The following is a 15,144-nucleotide window of genomic DNA, read 5'->3' on the forward strand; positions in this document are numbered from 1 at the left end:
CTCATGGTCTGACATATCCCCCACTCTACCATTACCACCAAGCCAGGGGATCAATCCTGGTTCAATGGAGAGTGCAGGTGGGTCTGGGTAAGGTGCTCTTTCGAAGAGTTGGGTGCAGACTCAAAGGGTTGAATAGCCTATTTTTGCAGTGTAGGGATTCTGTGGTTCTATGCTACTTGTGGGTCAAACATCATAAACAGCATGTAATAGACAGAGCAAGTGATTCCACAACCAACAGATCCCACACGAACTGCAGCAGTTCAGGGGCACTGAATGATGGCCCAGCCAGCGACACCCACATTCTCAAATAAATAATCCTCAATTTCTGTTGCAAGCATCTTTTTTCCTCCTTTATCCTCTCCTCTAAGCCCTTGACAGGAGCCTCTGGATTTATCAGATCTACGTTTTCGTGAAGGGAACATTCTTGTTCTGAAACCTCTCTTTGTTGAATGCCTTCCATTGAACTACCTTCAAATAGCTGTTCCTAGTTCACTTTAGCTGAATTATATCTCAGCTTTGTAACATTAGCCTTTCCTCAATTGAGAACTTTTATTCCTCCTCTGTCCTTATGTCCTTTTTTGTAAGTACCCTCAATTTAATTGAGTTACAACCGCTCCCATCAATGTGCTCCCCAACTGATAACCCTTCCATTTGCCCAATTTCAATCCCTAAAACTAAATCCAATCTCTTTTTTTATTAATTTAAGGAACAGGGGTATCACTGGCTGGCCAGCATTTATTGCCCATCCCTAGTCAGCCTTGAGCTGAGTGGCTTGCTATAGGCCATTTCAGAAGTAGTTGAGAATCATCCACATTGTTGCGGACCTGGCGTCACATGTAGGCCAAACCAAGTAAGGATGGCGGATCTCCTTCCCTACAGGACATTAGTGAACCAGATGGGCTTTTCTGACAATCAGCAATGGTTTCATGGTCATCAGTACATTCTTAATTCCAGATTTGTTTCATTGAATTCAAATTCCACCATCTGCCGTGGTGGGATTTGAACCCTGGTCCGCAGAACATTAGCTCAGTTTCTGGATTAAGTCTAGTGCTAATACCACTAGGCCATCGTCCTGAACCCTCTTGTTGGATTTCCTATTCACAGGCTAAAAACTGTTTGAATGCATTCTAAGAATTCTGCTCTGTGTGCCTATCACAATTCTATCCCAGGTTCAATTCCAGCCTCGGGTTACTGTCTGTGTGGAATTTGCATATTCTCCCCAAGCGTGCGTGGGTTTCCTCCGGGTGCTCCCGTTTCCTCCCACAATCCAAAGATGTGCAGGTTAGGTGGACTGGCCATGCGAAATGTGTGGGCTTACGGGGATAGGGCCTGGGTAAGATACTGTGTCGGAGAGTTGGTGCAGACTCAATAGGCTGAGTGGCCGCTTCTGCACTGTACAGGTTCGATGATTAGAAAACTGTTTCTATTTCTTATGTTGTGCCTTCCGCAATAGCTAACGAAGTACTTTCGAAAGGTGGTCACTGTCATGTTGTAGAAAACCTGGCAGCCAGTTAGCACTCAGCAAGATCCTGCACACCGAGTAATGGAATCATAACTGTTTCCCCCCACCATTCTCATTGATGATCAGGACATGGGGGGGGGTACTGTGTGTGTGGGGTGCTGGTGTTGGTGGTGTGCATATCTCCACGCTTTGTCAAGTTCTGCCACAGATTTTAATATACTCACCTGACAGGGCAGATAGTCTCAAACCTACCACCTTCTGCTTTAAGAATAGAGGGTGACCACTGAGGCATGGCAAGTATTCATAAAACCAAGGTGAAAGTTTGACAAAGTTAATGGAGGTGAATAGTCAAATGTCTATTGCACTGTTACACTCATCGATAAATCATATTCTTGATATTATTCAGTTAATGCTGATTTCTGACTGCAGCCAGTCAGTTAATTATTCGGATGGATAAGGATAGCACGATGGTTAGCACTGCTGCTTCACAGCACCAGGGACCCAGGTTCAATTCCAGCCTCAGGTCACTGCCTGTGTGGAGTTTGCATGCTCTCCCCGTGCCTGTATGGGTTTCCTCCAGGTGCTCTGGTTTCCTCCCACAGCCCAAAGATGTACTGGTTAGGTTCATTGGCCATGCTAAATTTTTTCTCAATGTACCCGAACAGGCACTGGAGTGTGGCGACTAGGGGATTTTCACAGTAACTTCAATGCAGTGTTAATGTAAGTCTACTTGTGACACTAATGAATAAACTTTAATTTTAAAAATTTAAACATTGGATAGTGTGCACATTATCAGTTTGTGTATCTCATAAAATATCTTGCTTTGAGTACTAAATCAAAAGTTAAAATGTAAATATTTGTTGAACAAGAGACATGCTGCCAAAGCTTTTTGTCTTTGATTCATCAGGACAGAGGCAAAAATACCAAATTTCAAAGGAAGCAACAATTAGTCCTGCATGAGAAAAGGGTGATTGTTTGCCAAATCAATTGTTTGCCAGGAAGTGATTGTCCCCACTCTTTTACTTCAAAAAGGGCACAATGCCTGGTCGTGTTCCTTTTGCCTGCAGATGACAGGATGAATATCTGTAGCTTCTGGTAAACTTAAGTGAGCTACATTGTAAACCTAACTGATAATCTTAAACTGTTTCTGAGTGTTAACTCTGAGCACACTTGAGGCAGCACTTACTGAATAATCAAGCCACCCCTGACAGTTGTGTGACTAATCAGAGCCTCTCCGTCACTGGAGGAAGAGAATCTGCTCATCTTCAATTTTTGATGGTTGCAAGGCATCCCACTGCAAAAGGATGACTTGGTAACTGAGTTAGTGAGATCTGCAGACATTCAGAGCACCGGGAAAATTGGATTGTTTCCTCCTGGGTCAAAAGACCCCCAGCTGAACAAGTTCACTCCTCAGTGTGAACATGCAGCATAGTTTCAGCTGGTTAGATTCCAGCATGAACCCTGCACAAAGCTGTAGCTCCTTGAACTTACAGGAATGAGGAGTGTGCATCTCGCATGCTAAACTGTATGTGTGGGGAGACTCCTCCCACCCTGCAGCCAGCTGATCAAACCTCCACATTCTTTAACCCTGTTGATAAATGTCCTTCCCATCTCATGTCCTGATTGATTAGGAGAGGCAGTCGACACGTTAGCTCCAGGGTAAAACACCCTCCTCCCTGCCCCTGTGCATTGTGGAACTCCAAAGCCACAAGAGTACAGTGTTCCTTGTGCACCATTTTCCACTGCCCACACCACTCACTCTGTAGTTTGGAATTGGACAGAGTCAGCAAGGAAAATGATACTAGCAACTGAGCAGGAGAAAGCACATGAAAATCCAGCATGGTGACTGCCTGAGAAACAATTCAGTTAGCACAGCTCTCACACTCACTCAAGCCAAACAGAGACATCAGTTTATGAAAAGAAAAGTGTTTATTAACAGCAAATCTTAAATTGGACATCACGTCATGCTACAGAATTATAAAATAACAAATACACAAAGCAACCAAGGACCTTCTTCTGCGTGATGGGGGAGGCAGAAACAGCCTCACCTCCTCTTCTGGAAGATGTTTCCACGGCCCATCCCACGGCCTCGCCCTCGGGCAGCCACTGGAAAGAACCACAGCTTGTTAATCATTTGGTCTTAGCAGCTTTACAAGGTTCCGGGAGCTCCCAGGAACAGATTTTCACTTTTGGCATTATTGTTTGCAAGGATGAGACATACTTGGATAAGCTCTCTCTACACTGTCACCACCAAAACTTTCAGGACAAGTACAGCACAGGCTTAGATACAGAGTAAAGATCCGTCTACGCTGTACCCCATCAAACAATCCCAGGACAGGTACAGCACAGGGTTAGATACAGAGTAAAGCTCCCTCTACACTGTCCCCAAACACTCCCAGGACAGGTACAGCATGGGCTTAGATACAGAGTAAAGCTCCCAGTCCACCATACACATCAAACACTCCCAGGACAGGAACAGCACATATTCAATATAGAGTAAAGCTTCCCCTATTGTCCCCATCAAATTCTCCCAGGACAGGTACAAATGTGATTAGATACAGAGGAAAGCTCCTTCTACACTGTCCTCATCAAACTCTCCCATGACAAGTGCAGCACGGGGTTAGATACAGAGTAAAACTCCCTCTACACCACCCACATCAAACACTCCCAGGACAGGAACAGCATAAGGTTAAATACAGAGTAAAACTCCCTCTACATTGTCCCCTATCAAACACTCCCAGGACAGGCAGACCAGACTTAGATATATTGTTCTATTATTTTCTAACCAGCCATCTCATCCTTCCAGATGTAAAGCTAATGCAAAAACAAAACATTGATGATTTGGACTGAAACGTCTTGTCCAATCTCTCCCCAAGAACCTTTTGCAGATTGAGGAGGATTTGATCCCTCAAGCGACTTCTTGCGTGCTGTGCCCAGCATAGCATCTAATTCTATCTTTTATTTTCGTTCTATACTTTTAAAACTCACTAATTCTTTTAAGTTCTAACACTCTAATTCAATTTCCCTGCTAACTTCTGAACGGACTTACCTCGCATTAAATTGATCTTTCTCTACACCCTAGCTACGATTGTAACACAACATTCTGCACCCTCTCTTTTCCTTCTCTATGAACGGTATGCTTTGTCTGTACAGCGCGCAAGAAACAATATTTTTCACTTTATACTAATACATTTACCAATTATAAAACAAATATATCCAGTGGTGACCCCAGCTGTAGCTGTAATGTGGAAACTGATTCTAGCTCAACCCATGGTCCCAGAACAGGATAGTTCAGCCACAGCATCACATCAGCTCATTGAAGGATTAGGGTTTAAGATGCAGATATACTGACCTTGAGCTTTGAGGATTGCAGCTTTCCCTCGGCCAGCCCCTGTACCCTGGTTTTTATTCTTCATGCTCTTTAACATGGGGGCATTTTTCAGCATGTCCGGCAAGATGAGGAAGCGAATCTTGCTGCCACGGATGTACACCTGCTCCAGCTGAGCCACACGCCCATCGCGGTAGGTGACGGTGATGTTGGACATCTGCAGAGGAAAGAGGAGCAGGGTTCACAGGACCAGCAAAACCCCAGAAGCTTATTAAATACCAAGGCTCCTTCAATAGCATCTTTCAAACTCGAACAGTAACTGCAGGGGGACTATTCATTCAACACTAGAAAGATATCTGTACTGTCAGCATTTATCAAATCAGTAGGTAAGGATCTGAAACCAATGGATTTGCATAACTCCAAACAGATATAAACATAAAATTAGGAGTATAAGTTGGCTTCTTATTGTTAAGCTGCATCTCCGAGTTCTAGTTTCCCCACCAAGGGGAAATACTCTCTCAGCGTGCATTCTGTCAAGCCCCCTCAGAATCTTATATGTTTCAATAAGATCAGCTAACAATATTGTAAGCTGCAGTGGATGCAGGAGCAGCCTGCTGAACCTTGAAGATAGCCCCAAATTACGCAGAGATCAAGACCAGTCCTCGAGACACTGAGGGAGAGTCTAACAGAATGAAACAGTAGAGGAACTGCACCCAATACCAGGAGGAACATGCAGTGAGCTTCTGGCTAAGTGGTGGAATCCTCACCTGAGAGTCAATTGTTCAGCTTTGAAAAGGTGGTGAGTGGGGAAATGTGAGAAGGAGTAAATTGAAAGCCTATAGGTCTCTCGAGTGGATTTTTGTAAAAGCTAAAGTGAAAGAGAAGGCTGCAAACATTGAACACCCCTGACAACAGGAGCCGATTGGCTGAAAGCAATGCGAACTGTGTAAACGTGGAGCAGACTGTGCCATTCTAAACCCTTTTGCCCCACCCCACCCCGGGTTAACACAGCCCGTCCAGACTAATCCATCCCATCGATCCTTGTGGGCTCCAAGGCAGAATCAGTTCCCATTCCAAGCAGCTGGAGAAGGAACCGGGCCTTTAAACATCCAGAGGCGAGATGGGATAGCCAGGAAAATGCAGCCCTCTCTGAACAATCTCCACTTTAATGATGGTAAGATCACCGGGCTGATAATCCAGAGGCCCTGAATAATGTCCCGTGGTCATGGGGTCAAGTCCCAATTTAAATTCAGCAAAGGAATCTGGAATGGAAAGCTGAGTAATGGTGACCATGATTGTTGTAAAAACCCCTCTGGTTCACTGATGCCCTCCAGATAGCACTGTCAGAGCCAAGCTCTGCCACCACAGCGGCCCGGCTGTACATGGAGGGAGAAATAGCGATAGTGGATTCATTAGTCAGTAGAGCAAACAGGTATTTCTGTGGCAGAAGACGTGACTCCAGGATGGTGTGTTGCCTCTCTGGTACCAAGGTCAGGGATCTCACTAAATGGCTGTAGAGCATCTTCAATGGAGGAGGGTGATCATGTTTTTATTAATTATATAGGTAGAATGAAGGATGAGGTCTTGCATCAAGAATTCAGCGAGTTAGTGGATTAAAAAACAGGATATCGAAGGTTGTAATCTCTGGATTATTTCCAGTGACATGTTAATGATTATATAAATAAGAAACTAGGGTAGACGAATGCATGGCTCAAGGATTGGTGCAGGAGGGAGGTTTTTGATTCCTGGATCACTGCACTATATCTGAATAAGTTGAGACATCCACAAGCATGACCATCTCCACCTTAACCAGACTGCGGCCAACATCGTTGTGGGCGGGTTTGCTTGTGCTGATGGGAGGAATTCAAACTAGTTCAGAAGATGGGGGGGGAGGACATAAGAGTTAGTGCACAGCATAACATCGTAAAAGAACTAAGACAGAGAGAGCTAGGCCATGTTCTAAAGGAGTAAGGCAAGCCCAGATGGCCTCTATACTGACACGTAATTGATATGACTGTTGGATATAACAGCATGGATGTTCGGGAACTTGGGGAAATAAATAGTGATGTCTTGAGGAGGGTACATATTACAGAGGAGGTGCTGGGAGCCTTAAAGTGCATCTAGGTAGATAAATCTCCAGGACCTGATGAAGTGTATCCAGGAAAGAAATTGCAGGTACCCTAGCAGAGACATTTGAAACATCGATAGTGAAGGGTGAGATGCCTGAAGATTGGAAAGTGGCAAATGTTGTGCCTTTGTTTAAAAAGGGCTGCAAGGAAAAGCCTGGGAACTACAGGCCAGTGAGCCTCACATCTGTGGTAGGTAAATTGTTGAAAGATATTTTGAGAGACAGAACCTACAGGCATTTAGAGAGGCAAGGACTGATTAGGGACAGTCAGCATGGCTTGTGAGTGGAAAATCATGTTTTACAAATTTAAGTTTTTTGAAAGGGTAGCCAAGAAGGTAAATGAGGACAGTGCAGTTGATGTTATCTACATGGACTTTAGCAAGGCCTCTGACAATGTACCGTGTGATAGGTTGTTGCATAAGGTTAAATCTCATAGGATCCAGGCTGAGGTATCTAAATGGATACAAAATTGACTTCTTCTACAAACACAGGGGGTGGTCATAGAGGGTTGTTTTTCAAACTGGAGGCCTGTGACTAGCAGTGTGCCTCAGGGATCAGTGCTGGGTCCACTGTTATTTGTCATTTATATTAAATGATTTGGATGAGAATATAGGAGGTATGGTTAGTAAGTTTGCAGATAACAAAGGACAAAGAACAACACAGCATGAAAAACAGGCCCTTCCGCCCAACGAGCCCGCGCCAACATTTCAACATTGAGAGTCCCCTCTTCCACCCATGACCCTTGTCTATGCTTATGGCACTCCACATAGGAAACCAGATTGAGGGGAGACTAATTTAGGGACAATTTGTTACACCAATCAGCCTAAGAGCACATCTTTGGGTGTGGGAGGAAACCGGAGCACCTGGAGAAAACCCACGCAAGCATGGGGAGAATGTGCAAACTCCCATAGACACCAGCCCAAATCCATGTATCTGCACAGCAAACAGTGATAGTCACCAAGATTGGTGGCATTGTGGACACTGAAGAACGTTATCTCCGATTGCAACAGATCTTGATCAATTGGGCCAGTGGGCTGACAAATGGCAGATGGAGTTTAATTAAGACAAATGCGAGTTGATGTATTTTGGTAGATTGAATTAGGGCAGGACTAATAGTAGGGCCTTGAGGAGAGTTACAGAACAAAGAGATCTAGGGGAAAATGTTCATAACTCCTTGAAAGTGAAGTCACAGGTGGACAGAGTGGCGAAGGAGGCATTTGGCACGCTTGGTTTCATTGGTCAGAACATTGAATACAGGAGTTGGAACGTCTTGTTGAAGTTGTACAAGACATTGGTAAGGCCACACTTGGAATACTGTGTGCAATTCTGGTCAACCTATCATAGAAAAGATATTATTAAACTAGAAAGAGCGCAGAAAAGATTTACTAGGATGCTACTGATACTTGATGGATTGAGTTAAGGAGAGGCTGGATAGACTGGGACATTTTTCTCTGGGGCGTAGGAGGCTGAGGGATGATCTTATAGAGATCTATACAATAATGAGGAGCACAGATCAGCTAGATAGTCGATATCTTTTAACACTAGAGGGCGTAGGTTTAAGGTGAGAGGGAAAAGATACAACAGTGTCCAGAGGGGCAATTTTTTCCACACAGAGGGTGGTGAGTGCCTGGAACAAGCTGCCAGAGGTAGTAGAGGCAGGTACAATTTTGTCTTTTAAAAAGCATTTTGACAGTTACATGGGTACGATGGGTTTAGAGGGATATGGGCCAAATGCAGGCAATTGGGACTAGCTTAGGGGTTTTAAAAAAAAGGGCAGCACGGACAAGTTGGGCCGAAGGGCCTGTTTCCATGCTGTAAACCTCTATGACTGATGAGTTAAAGATGTGGATTGACACATGGAAGTTTGATATTGTTGCCTTCACAAAAACATGGTTGAGGGAAGGGCAAGACTTGCAACTCAACCTTCCATGGTATAGGATCTTTAGGTGAGACAAGGGAGGTAAAAGAGGGGGTGGAATTGCATTATTAATTATGGAGTCAGTTATTACAGCAAGGAGGGATGATATCTTGTAAGGGTCTTCAAATGAAGTTTTATGGGTAGAGTTTAGGAATAACAAGGGGGCAGTCACATTGCTTGGGGTGTGTTAAAGGCCCCCAAAGAGTCAGCGGGAAATAGAGGAGCAGACTTGTAGACAGTTCACTGTGGTGTATAAAAAAAAATTGGGTCATTATACTAAGTGATTTCAACTTCCCAAACATGAACTGGGATGGTCACAGCGCACAGGGTTTAGAGGGGGCAGAATTCTTGTATCCAGGAGAGTTTTTTATGTCAATATGTAGAAAGTACAACAGACCCAATTGTATCCTTTAGGGTGAAATGTAGAAGCCACAAGCTCAGAGAAACCTGGACGTCTTGGAATATCCAGGGCTGGATAAGAAAGAAAAGGGAGGCTTTTAGCAGGTATAAAGGGAGCAAATCAGCAGAGCATTACTGGAGTAGAGAGCAAAGAGGGGGCATGAAAAAGCACTAGCATGTAAGATAAGGGAGAATTCCAAGAAATTCTATGAATATATTAAAAAGAGGAAAACCAGGGAAAGAGTAGGGCCCATTAGGGACCAAGGGGGCAATCTCAGTATGGATCCAGAGGACATTGGCATGGTGTTAAATGAGTACACTATATCTGTCTTTACTCAGGATGATGATTTAGGTACATAATTCAGGGAAAGGGATTGTAAGCTCCTTGAACAGTGTGGCATAGGGAGAAGGAGCTTTGAGGTACTGGCCAGCTTAAAAGTGGACAAATCCTGATGAGTTGTAACCCAGGCTGTTGTGGGAGACAAGGGAGGAAATTGCAGGGGCTCTAACCCACATTTTTAATTCCTCTCTGGCCACAGAGAGAAGTACAGTAAGTATTCTCACAACATCAGGTTAAAGTCCGACAGGTTTATTTGGTAATAAACGCCACAAGGTTTTGGAACACTGTGCCTTCGTCAGGTGAGTGGGGAGTTCTTACCACAAACAGGGTATATAAAGGCACACACAGTTTACAGAGTACTGATTAGAACGTGAGTCTTTACAACTAATCTGCTATTCAAGGCTTAAAGGTGCAGACGATGTGATCTGCACCTTTAAGACTTGAACAGCAGATTAGTTGTAAAGACTCACATTCTAATCAGTACTCTGTAAACTGTGTGTGCCTTTATATGTCCTGTTTGTGGTAAGAACTCCCCACTCACCTGACGAAGGCACAGCGTTCCGAAACCTTGCGGCGTTTACTACCAAATAAACCTGTCGGACTTTAATCTGGTGTTGTGAGACTTCTTACTGTGTTTACCCCAATCCAACACTGGCATCTCCACTTCAGAGAGAGAAGTACCAGAGGACTGGAGAACAGCTAATGTGGTTTCACTTTTCAAGGAAGATGGTAAAGATAAAGCAGGGAATTAGTGACCAGTAAGGATCACTCAGTGATAGGGAAATTATAGGAGAAAATTCTGAAGGCGAGCATCTGTCTGCACTTGGAGAAGCAAGGCTTGATCAGGAATAATCAGCAAGGGAGGTCATGCCAAATAAACGTGATTGAGTTTTTTGACGGGTTGATCTGTTGTGTAGATGAGGGTAATTTATCTGTGTCACAAGTAAGGCTTACATTAACACTGCAATGAAGTTACTGTCAAATTCCCCTAGTCGCCACAGTCCGGCACCTATTCGGGTCAATGCACCTAACCAGCACGTTTTTCAGAATGTGGGAAGAAACCAGAGCACCTGGAGGAAACCTACACAGACACGGGGAGAATGTGCAAACTCCACAGAGAGTCACCCAAGGCCAGAATTGAACCCGGATCTCTGGCGCTGAGAGGCAGCAGTTATAACCACTGTGCCGCCCTATAAATCTTCATTTCCTGTCTGGGAATCTAGAGATTATAAAGCGAAGGTTTATGGAGCTGGAACAGATGGGCTGTTTTTTAATTTATTCGTTCATGGGATGTGGGTGCCATGGCTGGGCCAGCATTTATTGCCCATTCCTGAGGGCAGTTAAGAGTCAACCACATTGCTGGAGTCTGCATGCGCTCCCGTTTCTGCAAGGATTTCCTCTGGGTGCTCTGGTTTCCCCCCACTCCAAAGATGTGTGGATTAGGTTGATTGATCACGCTAAATTGACCCTAGTGTCCCGGGTTGGGGGGAGAGGTTAGCAGGGTAAATAAGTGGGGTTACAGGAATAGGGCCTAGGTGGAATTGTGGTCAGTGAAGACTCGATGGGCTGAATGGCTTCCTTGATTAGTCAGTGAGGAAGATCTCAGGTTACAGGAAGATGTAGCAAGGTTAGTTAGAGGGACAGATCAGTAGCAGGTGGAACTTAATCCTGATGCACCTCAGAATGAGCAATGAGACAATGAATGTCAGAACGCTAGGAAGCTCAGGGGAATAGACTGCTTGCTCCAGAATCCCGAAAGGCAGCAGGACAGATGAATAGGGTAGTTAAACATAAGAACATAAGAAATAGGAGCAGGAGTAGGCCATCTAGCCCCTCGAGCCTGCCCCGCCATTCAATAAGATCATGGCTGATCTGAAGTGGCTCAGTTCCACTTTCCCGCTTTCTCCCCATAACCCTTAATCCCCTTGCCTATCAAAAACCTATCTACCCGTGTCTTAAATATATTTAGCAAGGTAGCCTCCACCACTTCAACGGGCAGAGAATTCCAGAGATTCACCACCCTTTGAGTGAAGAAGTTCCTCCTCAACTCCGTTCTAAACTGCTCCCCCCCCCCCCATCTTGAGGCTGTGCCCTCTAGTCCTGCTGTCCTTTCTGAGCGGGAAGAACCTCTCAACCTCTACCCTATCCACCCCCTTCATCATCTTATACGTCTCAATAAGATCCCCCCTCATCCTTCTAAACTCCAACGAGTACAAGCTCAGTCTATTCAGTCTCTCTTCATAGTCCAATCCCCTCATCTCTGGTATCAGCCTATTGAACCTCCTTTGCACTCCCTCCAAAGCCAAAATATCCTTGCGCAAGTGCGGCGACCAAAACTGCACACAGTACTCCAGCTGCGGCCTCACCAGTGCCCTGTACAGTTGCAGCAAGACCTCCCTACTTTTATATTCAATCCCCCTCGCTATGAAAGCCAGCATCCCATTTGCCTTCCTGATCACCTGCTGCACCTGTAGGTTGGGTTTTTGCGACTCATGCACAAGGACCCCCAGGTCCCTCTGCACCGCAGCATGCTGCAGCTTTTCACCCTTTAAATAGTAATCCCTCCTACTATTATTCCTGCCAAAGTGGATAACCTCACACTTGCCAACATTGTATTCCATCTGCCAGGTCCTCGCCCACTCGCTCAGCCTATCTAGATCCCTCTGCAGACTTTCTACACCCTCCGCACAATTTGCTTTTCCACTTATCTTTGTGTCATCAGCAAATTTTGACACCCTACACTCGGCTCCCTCCTCCAGATCATCTATATAAATGGTAAATAGCTGAGGCCCCAGCACCGATCCCTGGGGCACTCCACTAGTCACCAATAGCCAATCAGAATAGCACCCATTGACACCTACTCTCTGCCTCCTATTAGACAGCCAATCCTCTATCCACGCTAACACCTTACCCCCAACTCCATGCCCCCTAACCTTTTGTAACAACATTTTGTGCGGCACCTTATCAAATGCCTTCTGAAAATCAAGAAACACCACATCCACTGGTTCCCCTCTGTCTACCGCACTAGTCACATCCTCATAGAATTCCAATAAATTCGTCAGACACGACTTCCCCTTAACGAATCCGTGCTGCGTCTGCTCTATCAAACAATTCTTCTCGAGGTGCTTCGCTATGTCTTCTTTGATGACGGATTCAAGCATTTTTCCTACAACAGACGCTAAGCTAACCGGCCTATAATTCCCTGCCTTTTGCCTGCTACCTTTTTTAAACAGCGGCGTAACATTAGCTGTTTTCCAATCTTCCAGCACTTCCCCAGAATCCAGCGAGGTTTGGAAAATAATCACTAAGGCATCCACTATCACATCTGCCTTCAGAACCCTGGGATGCATTCCATCCGGTCCTGGGTCTATCGAGCACTACCTCTCTAGTGACAGTGATCGCATTCAGGTCCTCAATTCCTACCATCCTTCTATCTTTAAAACCTGGCAAACTATTCGCGTCCTCCTCCGTGAAGACCGAGGCAAAAAACTTATTTAAGGCCTCCGCCATTTCCTCATTCCCCCACCACTAAATCCCCCCACTCATCCTCTAAGGGTCCAACATTCACCCTAGCCAGCCTCCTCCTCTTTATATATTTATAAAAACTCTATCCTTTTTCATATTTAGTGCTAGTTTAGCTTCATAGTCTATCCTTCCCTTCTTTATCAACTTCTTCGTCATTCTTTGTTGATTTTTAAAACTCTTCCAATCCTCTACTCGCCCACTACTTTTAGCCACTCTAAACGCCTCAGCTTTTAATTTAATACTCCCCTTTATTTCCTTTGTTAACCACAGCTGATTATCCCTTCTCCTACAATCCTTCTTTACCATCAGAATAAGTTTCTGCTGAGCACCAAGAAAGATCTCCTTAAAGATCCTCCACTGTTCCTCAGCAGTCCTACCGACCAATCTGTGCCCCCAATCTACATTTGCCAATTCCTCTCTCATCCTATCATACTCCCCTCTGTTCTAACAGAGGACACAGGTCTGGGACCCTACTTTCTCATCCTCCATCTGCATCAAAAACTCAACCATACAATGATCAGTCTTCCCAAGAGGATCCCTCACAACAAGGTCCCTAATTCTACCTGCCTCATTACATAACACCAGATCTAAGATAGCTCGCTCCCTCGTCGGCTCCAGCACACACTGTTCAAGGAAACTATCCCGGCAGCATTCCAAGAACTCTTCCTCAAGCCCACCGCGTCCAACATAGGTCAACCAATGTGTAGATTGAAATCCCCCATAATTATCGCCGTTCCATTTCTGCACGCATCATTTATTTGTGTGTTTATAGCCCACCCCACCTCCAGCTCATTATTTGGGGGCCTATAGACCACACCCACCAGCGTCTTCCTCCCCTTACTGTTCCTTATCTCCACCCACAACGATTCCACGTTCTGCTCTTTGGCGCCTATATCTTCCCTTACTACCACCCTGATACTATCCTTAATCAGCAGAGCTACCCCTCCCCCTTTTTCCTCCCATCTATCCTTCCTAAACACTTGATAAACTCTTGCAACCACATCTTTGTAATGGCCACCAGATCATATCCATTTGTGCTGATCTGCGCCACCAGCTCATTCACTTTATTCTGAATGCTTCGTGCATTCAGATAAAGTGTCTTTATCCCAGCCTTAGGGAGGTTTATGGAACGCTTCCCTTTATCAGTCATGACATTGAGTATAAGAGTAAGGAGGTAACGTTAGAGTTGTACAGAGCATTGGTTAGGCCACTGCTGGAGTACAGTGTGCAGTTCTGGTCACCTCATTATAGGAAGAATGGGATAGCACTGGAGGAGGATACCAAGGAAGTTCACCAGGATGAAGCATTTGAGCTATGAAGGAGATTGGATAGTTTTCTCCAGAGCAATGAAGGCTGAGGGGGCACCATGGCTGAGGTGTATCAGATCATAAGGGGATATGGACAGGATGAATCGGGAGCAGCTGAGGGGTCAATCACGAGAGTTTATAGTTTTGGATATGGGGCAGAAGATTCAGAGGGTGTGGAAATCTGGAATGCACTGCCTGGGAGGAAAATGAGACGCCAGAATTTGTCAATAGGAGAAGATGCCAGAATATCTCATTGTGATCCAGGAGCCACCAGCGCCAAATGGGGAATCACTTCACACACACAATGGACCAAACGGCCTCCTCCTCAATCACTGAGAGTCAACATCAGGGAGAGGAAATCTCCACAATGGGGGGCATGGGGGGGTAAGATAGACACTGGAACCGTGGGGGTGAGAAAGAGGGTGGTGGGATGGGGGTGAAATGGAGCCGGTGGTCACTCCCCGCCGGGCCTCGACCTTCGGTTGGGTCCTTACCTGACAGTTCATGTTATCCTCGGCCTCGATTAGCTTTCCCCGGTAAACCTCTCCGGTGTTGGTCTCGCAGGTCACGACATGGCCCTCGGCCTCATGCAGCACTTTGATAGGAACTCCGATCGACATGATTCCGCCTCACAGCACCGCGCGCTTCAGCTCTAACTGCTCCTCCACTATCCCAGAGAGCACCGCGCGCTTCGGCTCTAACTGCTCCTCCACTATCCCAGAGAACACCGCGCGCTT

At 45.5% G+C, this 15,144-nt stretch overlaps 1 protein-coding gene across 1 annotated transcript; it reads right to left on the bottom strand.

Annotated features, from left to right (window-relative positions):
* Window positions 1–3,372: 3,372 nt before the first annotated feature.
* On the bottom strand, window positions 3,373–15,139 carry LOC145356026 (small nuclear ribonucleoprotein Sm D3). Its single transcript, XM_080208601.1, has 3 exons — window positions 14,902–15,139; window positions 4,815–5,007; window positions 3,373–3,568 (listed from the first exon to the last, which is right to left on the bottom strand). The coding sequence occupies exons 1-3, from the start codon at window positions 15,025–15,027 to the stop codon at window positions 3,507–3,509; spliced, it is 381 nt and encodes a 126-aa protein (XP_080064727.1). The 5' UTR covers window positions 15,028–15,139; the 3' UTR covers window positions 3,373–3,506.
* Window positions 15,140–15,144: the final 5 nt, after the last annotated feature.

This window comes from Carcharhinus amblyrhynchos, chromosome 20, assembly GCF_965287045.1.
Source record: "Carcharhinus amblyrhynchos chromosome 20, sCarAmb.v2.hapA, whole genome shotgun sequence".
Lineage (NCBI taxonomy): Eukaryota > Metazoa > Chordata > Chondrichthyes > Carcharhiniformes > Carcharhinidae > Carcharhinus > Carcharhinus amblyrhynchos.

Bases quoted from the DNA above. Each gene is read 5' to 3' on its own strand.
- LOC145356026 (XM_080208601.1), bottom strand. From the start codon at position 15,027: ATGTCGATCGGAGTTCCTATCAAAGTGCTGCATGAGGCCGAGGGCCAT. The intron at 5,008-14,901 runs GTAAGGACCCAA...TTTCCTCTGCAG, and splicing joins AGGATAACATGAACTGTCAG to ATGTCCAACATCACCGTCAC. The intron at 3,569-4,814 runs GTCAGTATATCT...GGTTCTTTCCAG, and splicing joins TGCAATCCTCAAAGCTCAAG to TGGCTGCCCGAGGGCGAGGC.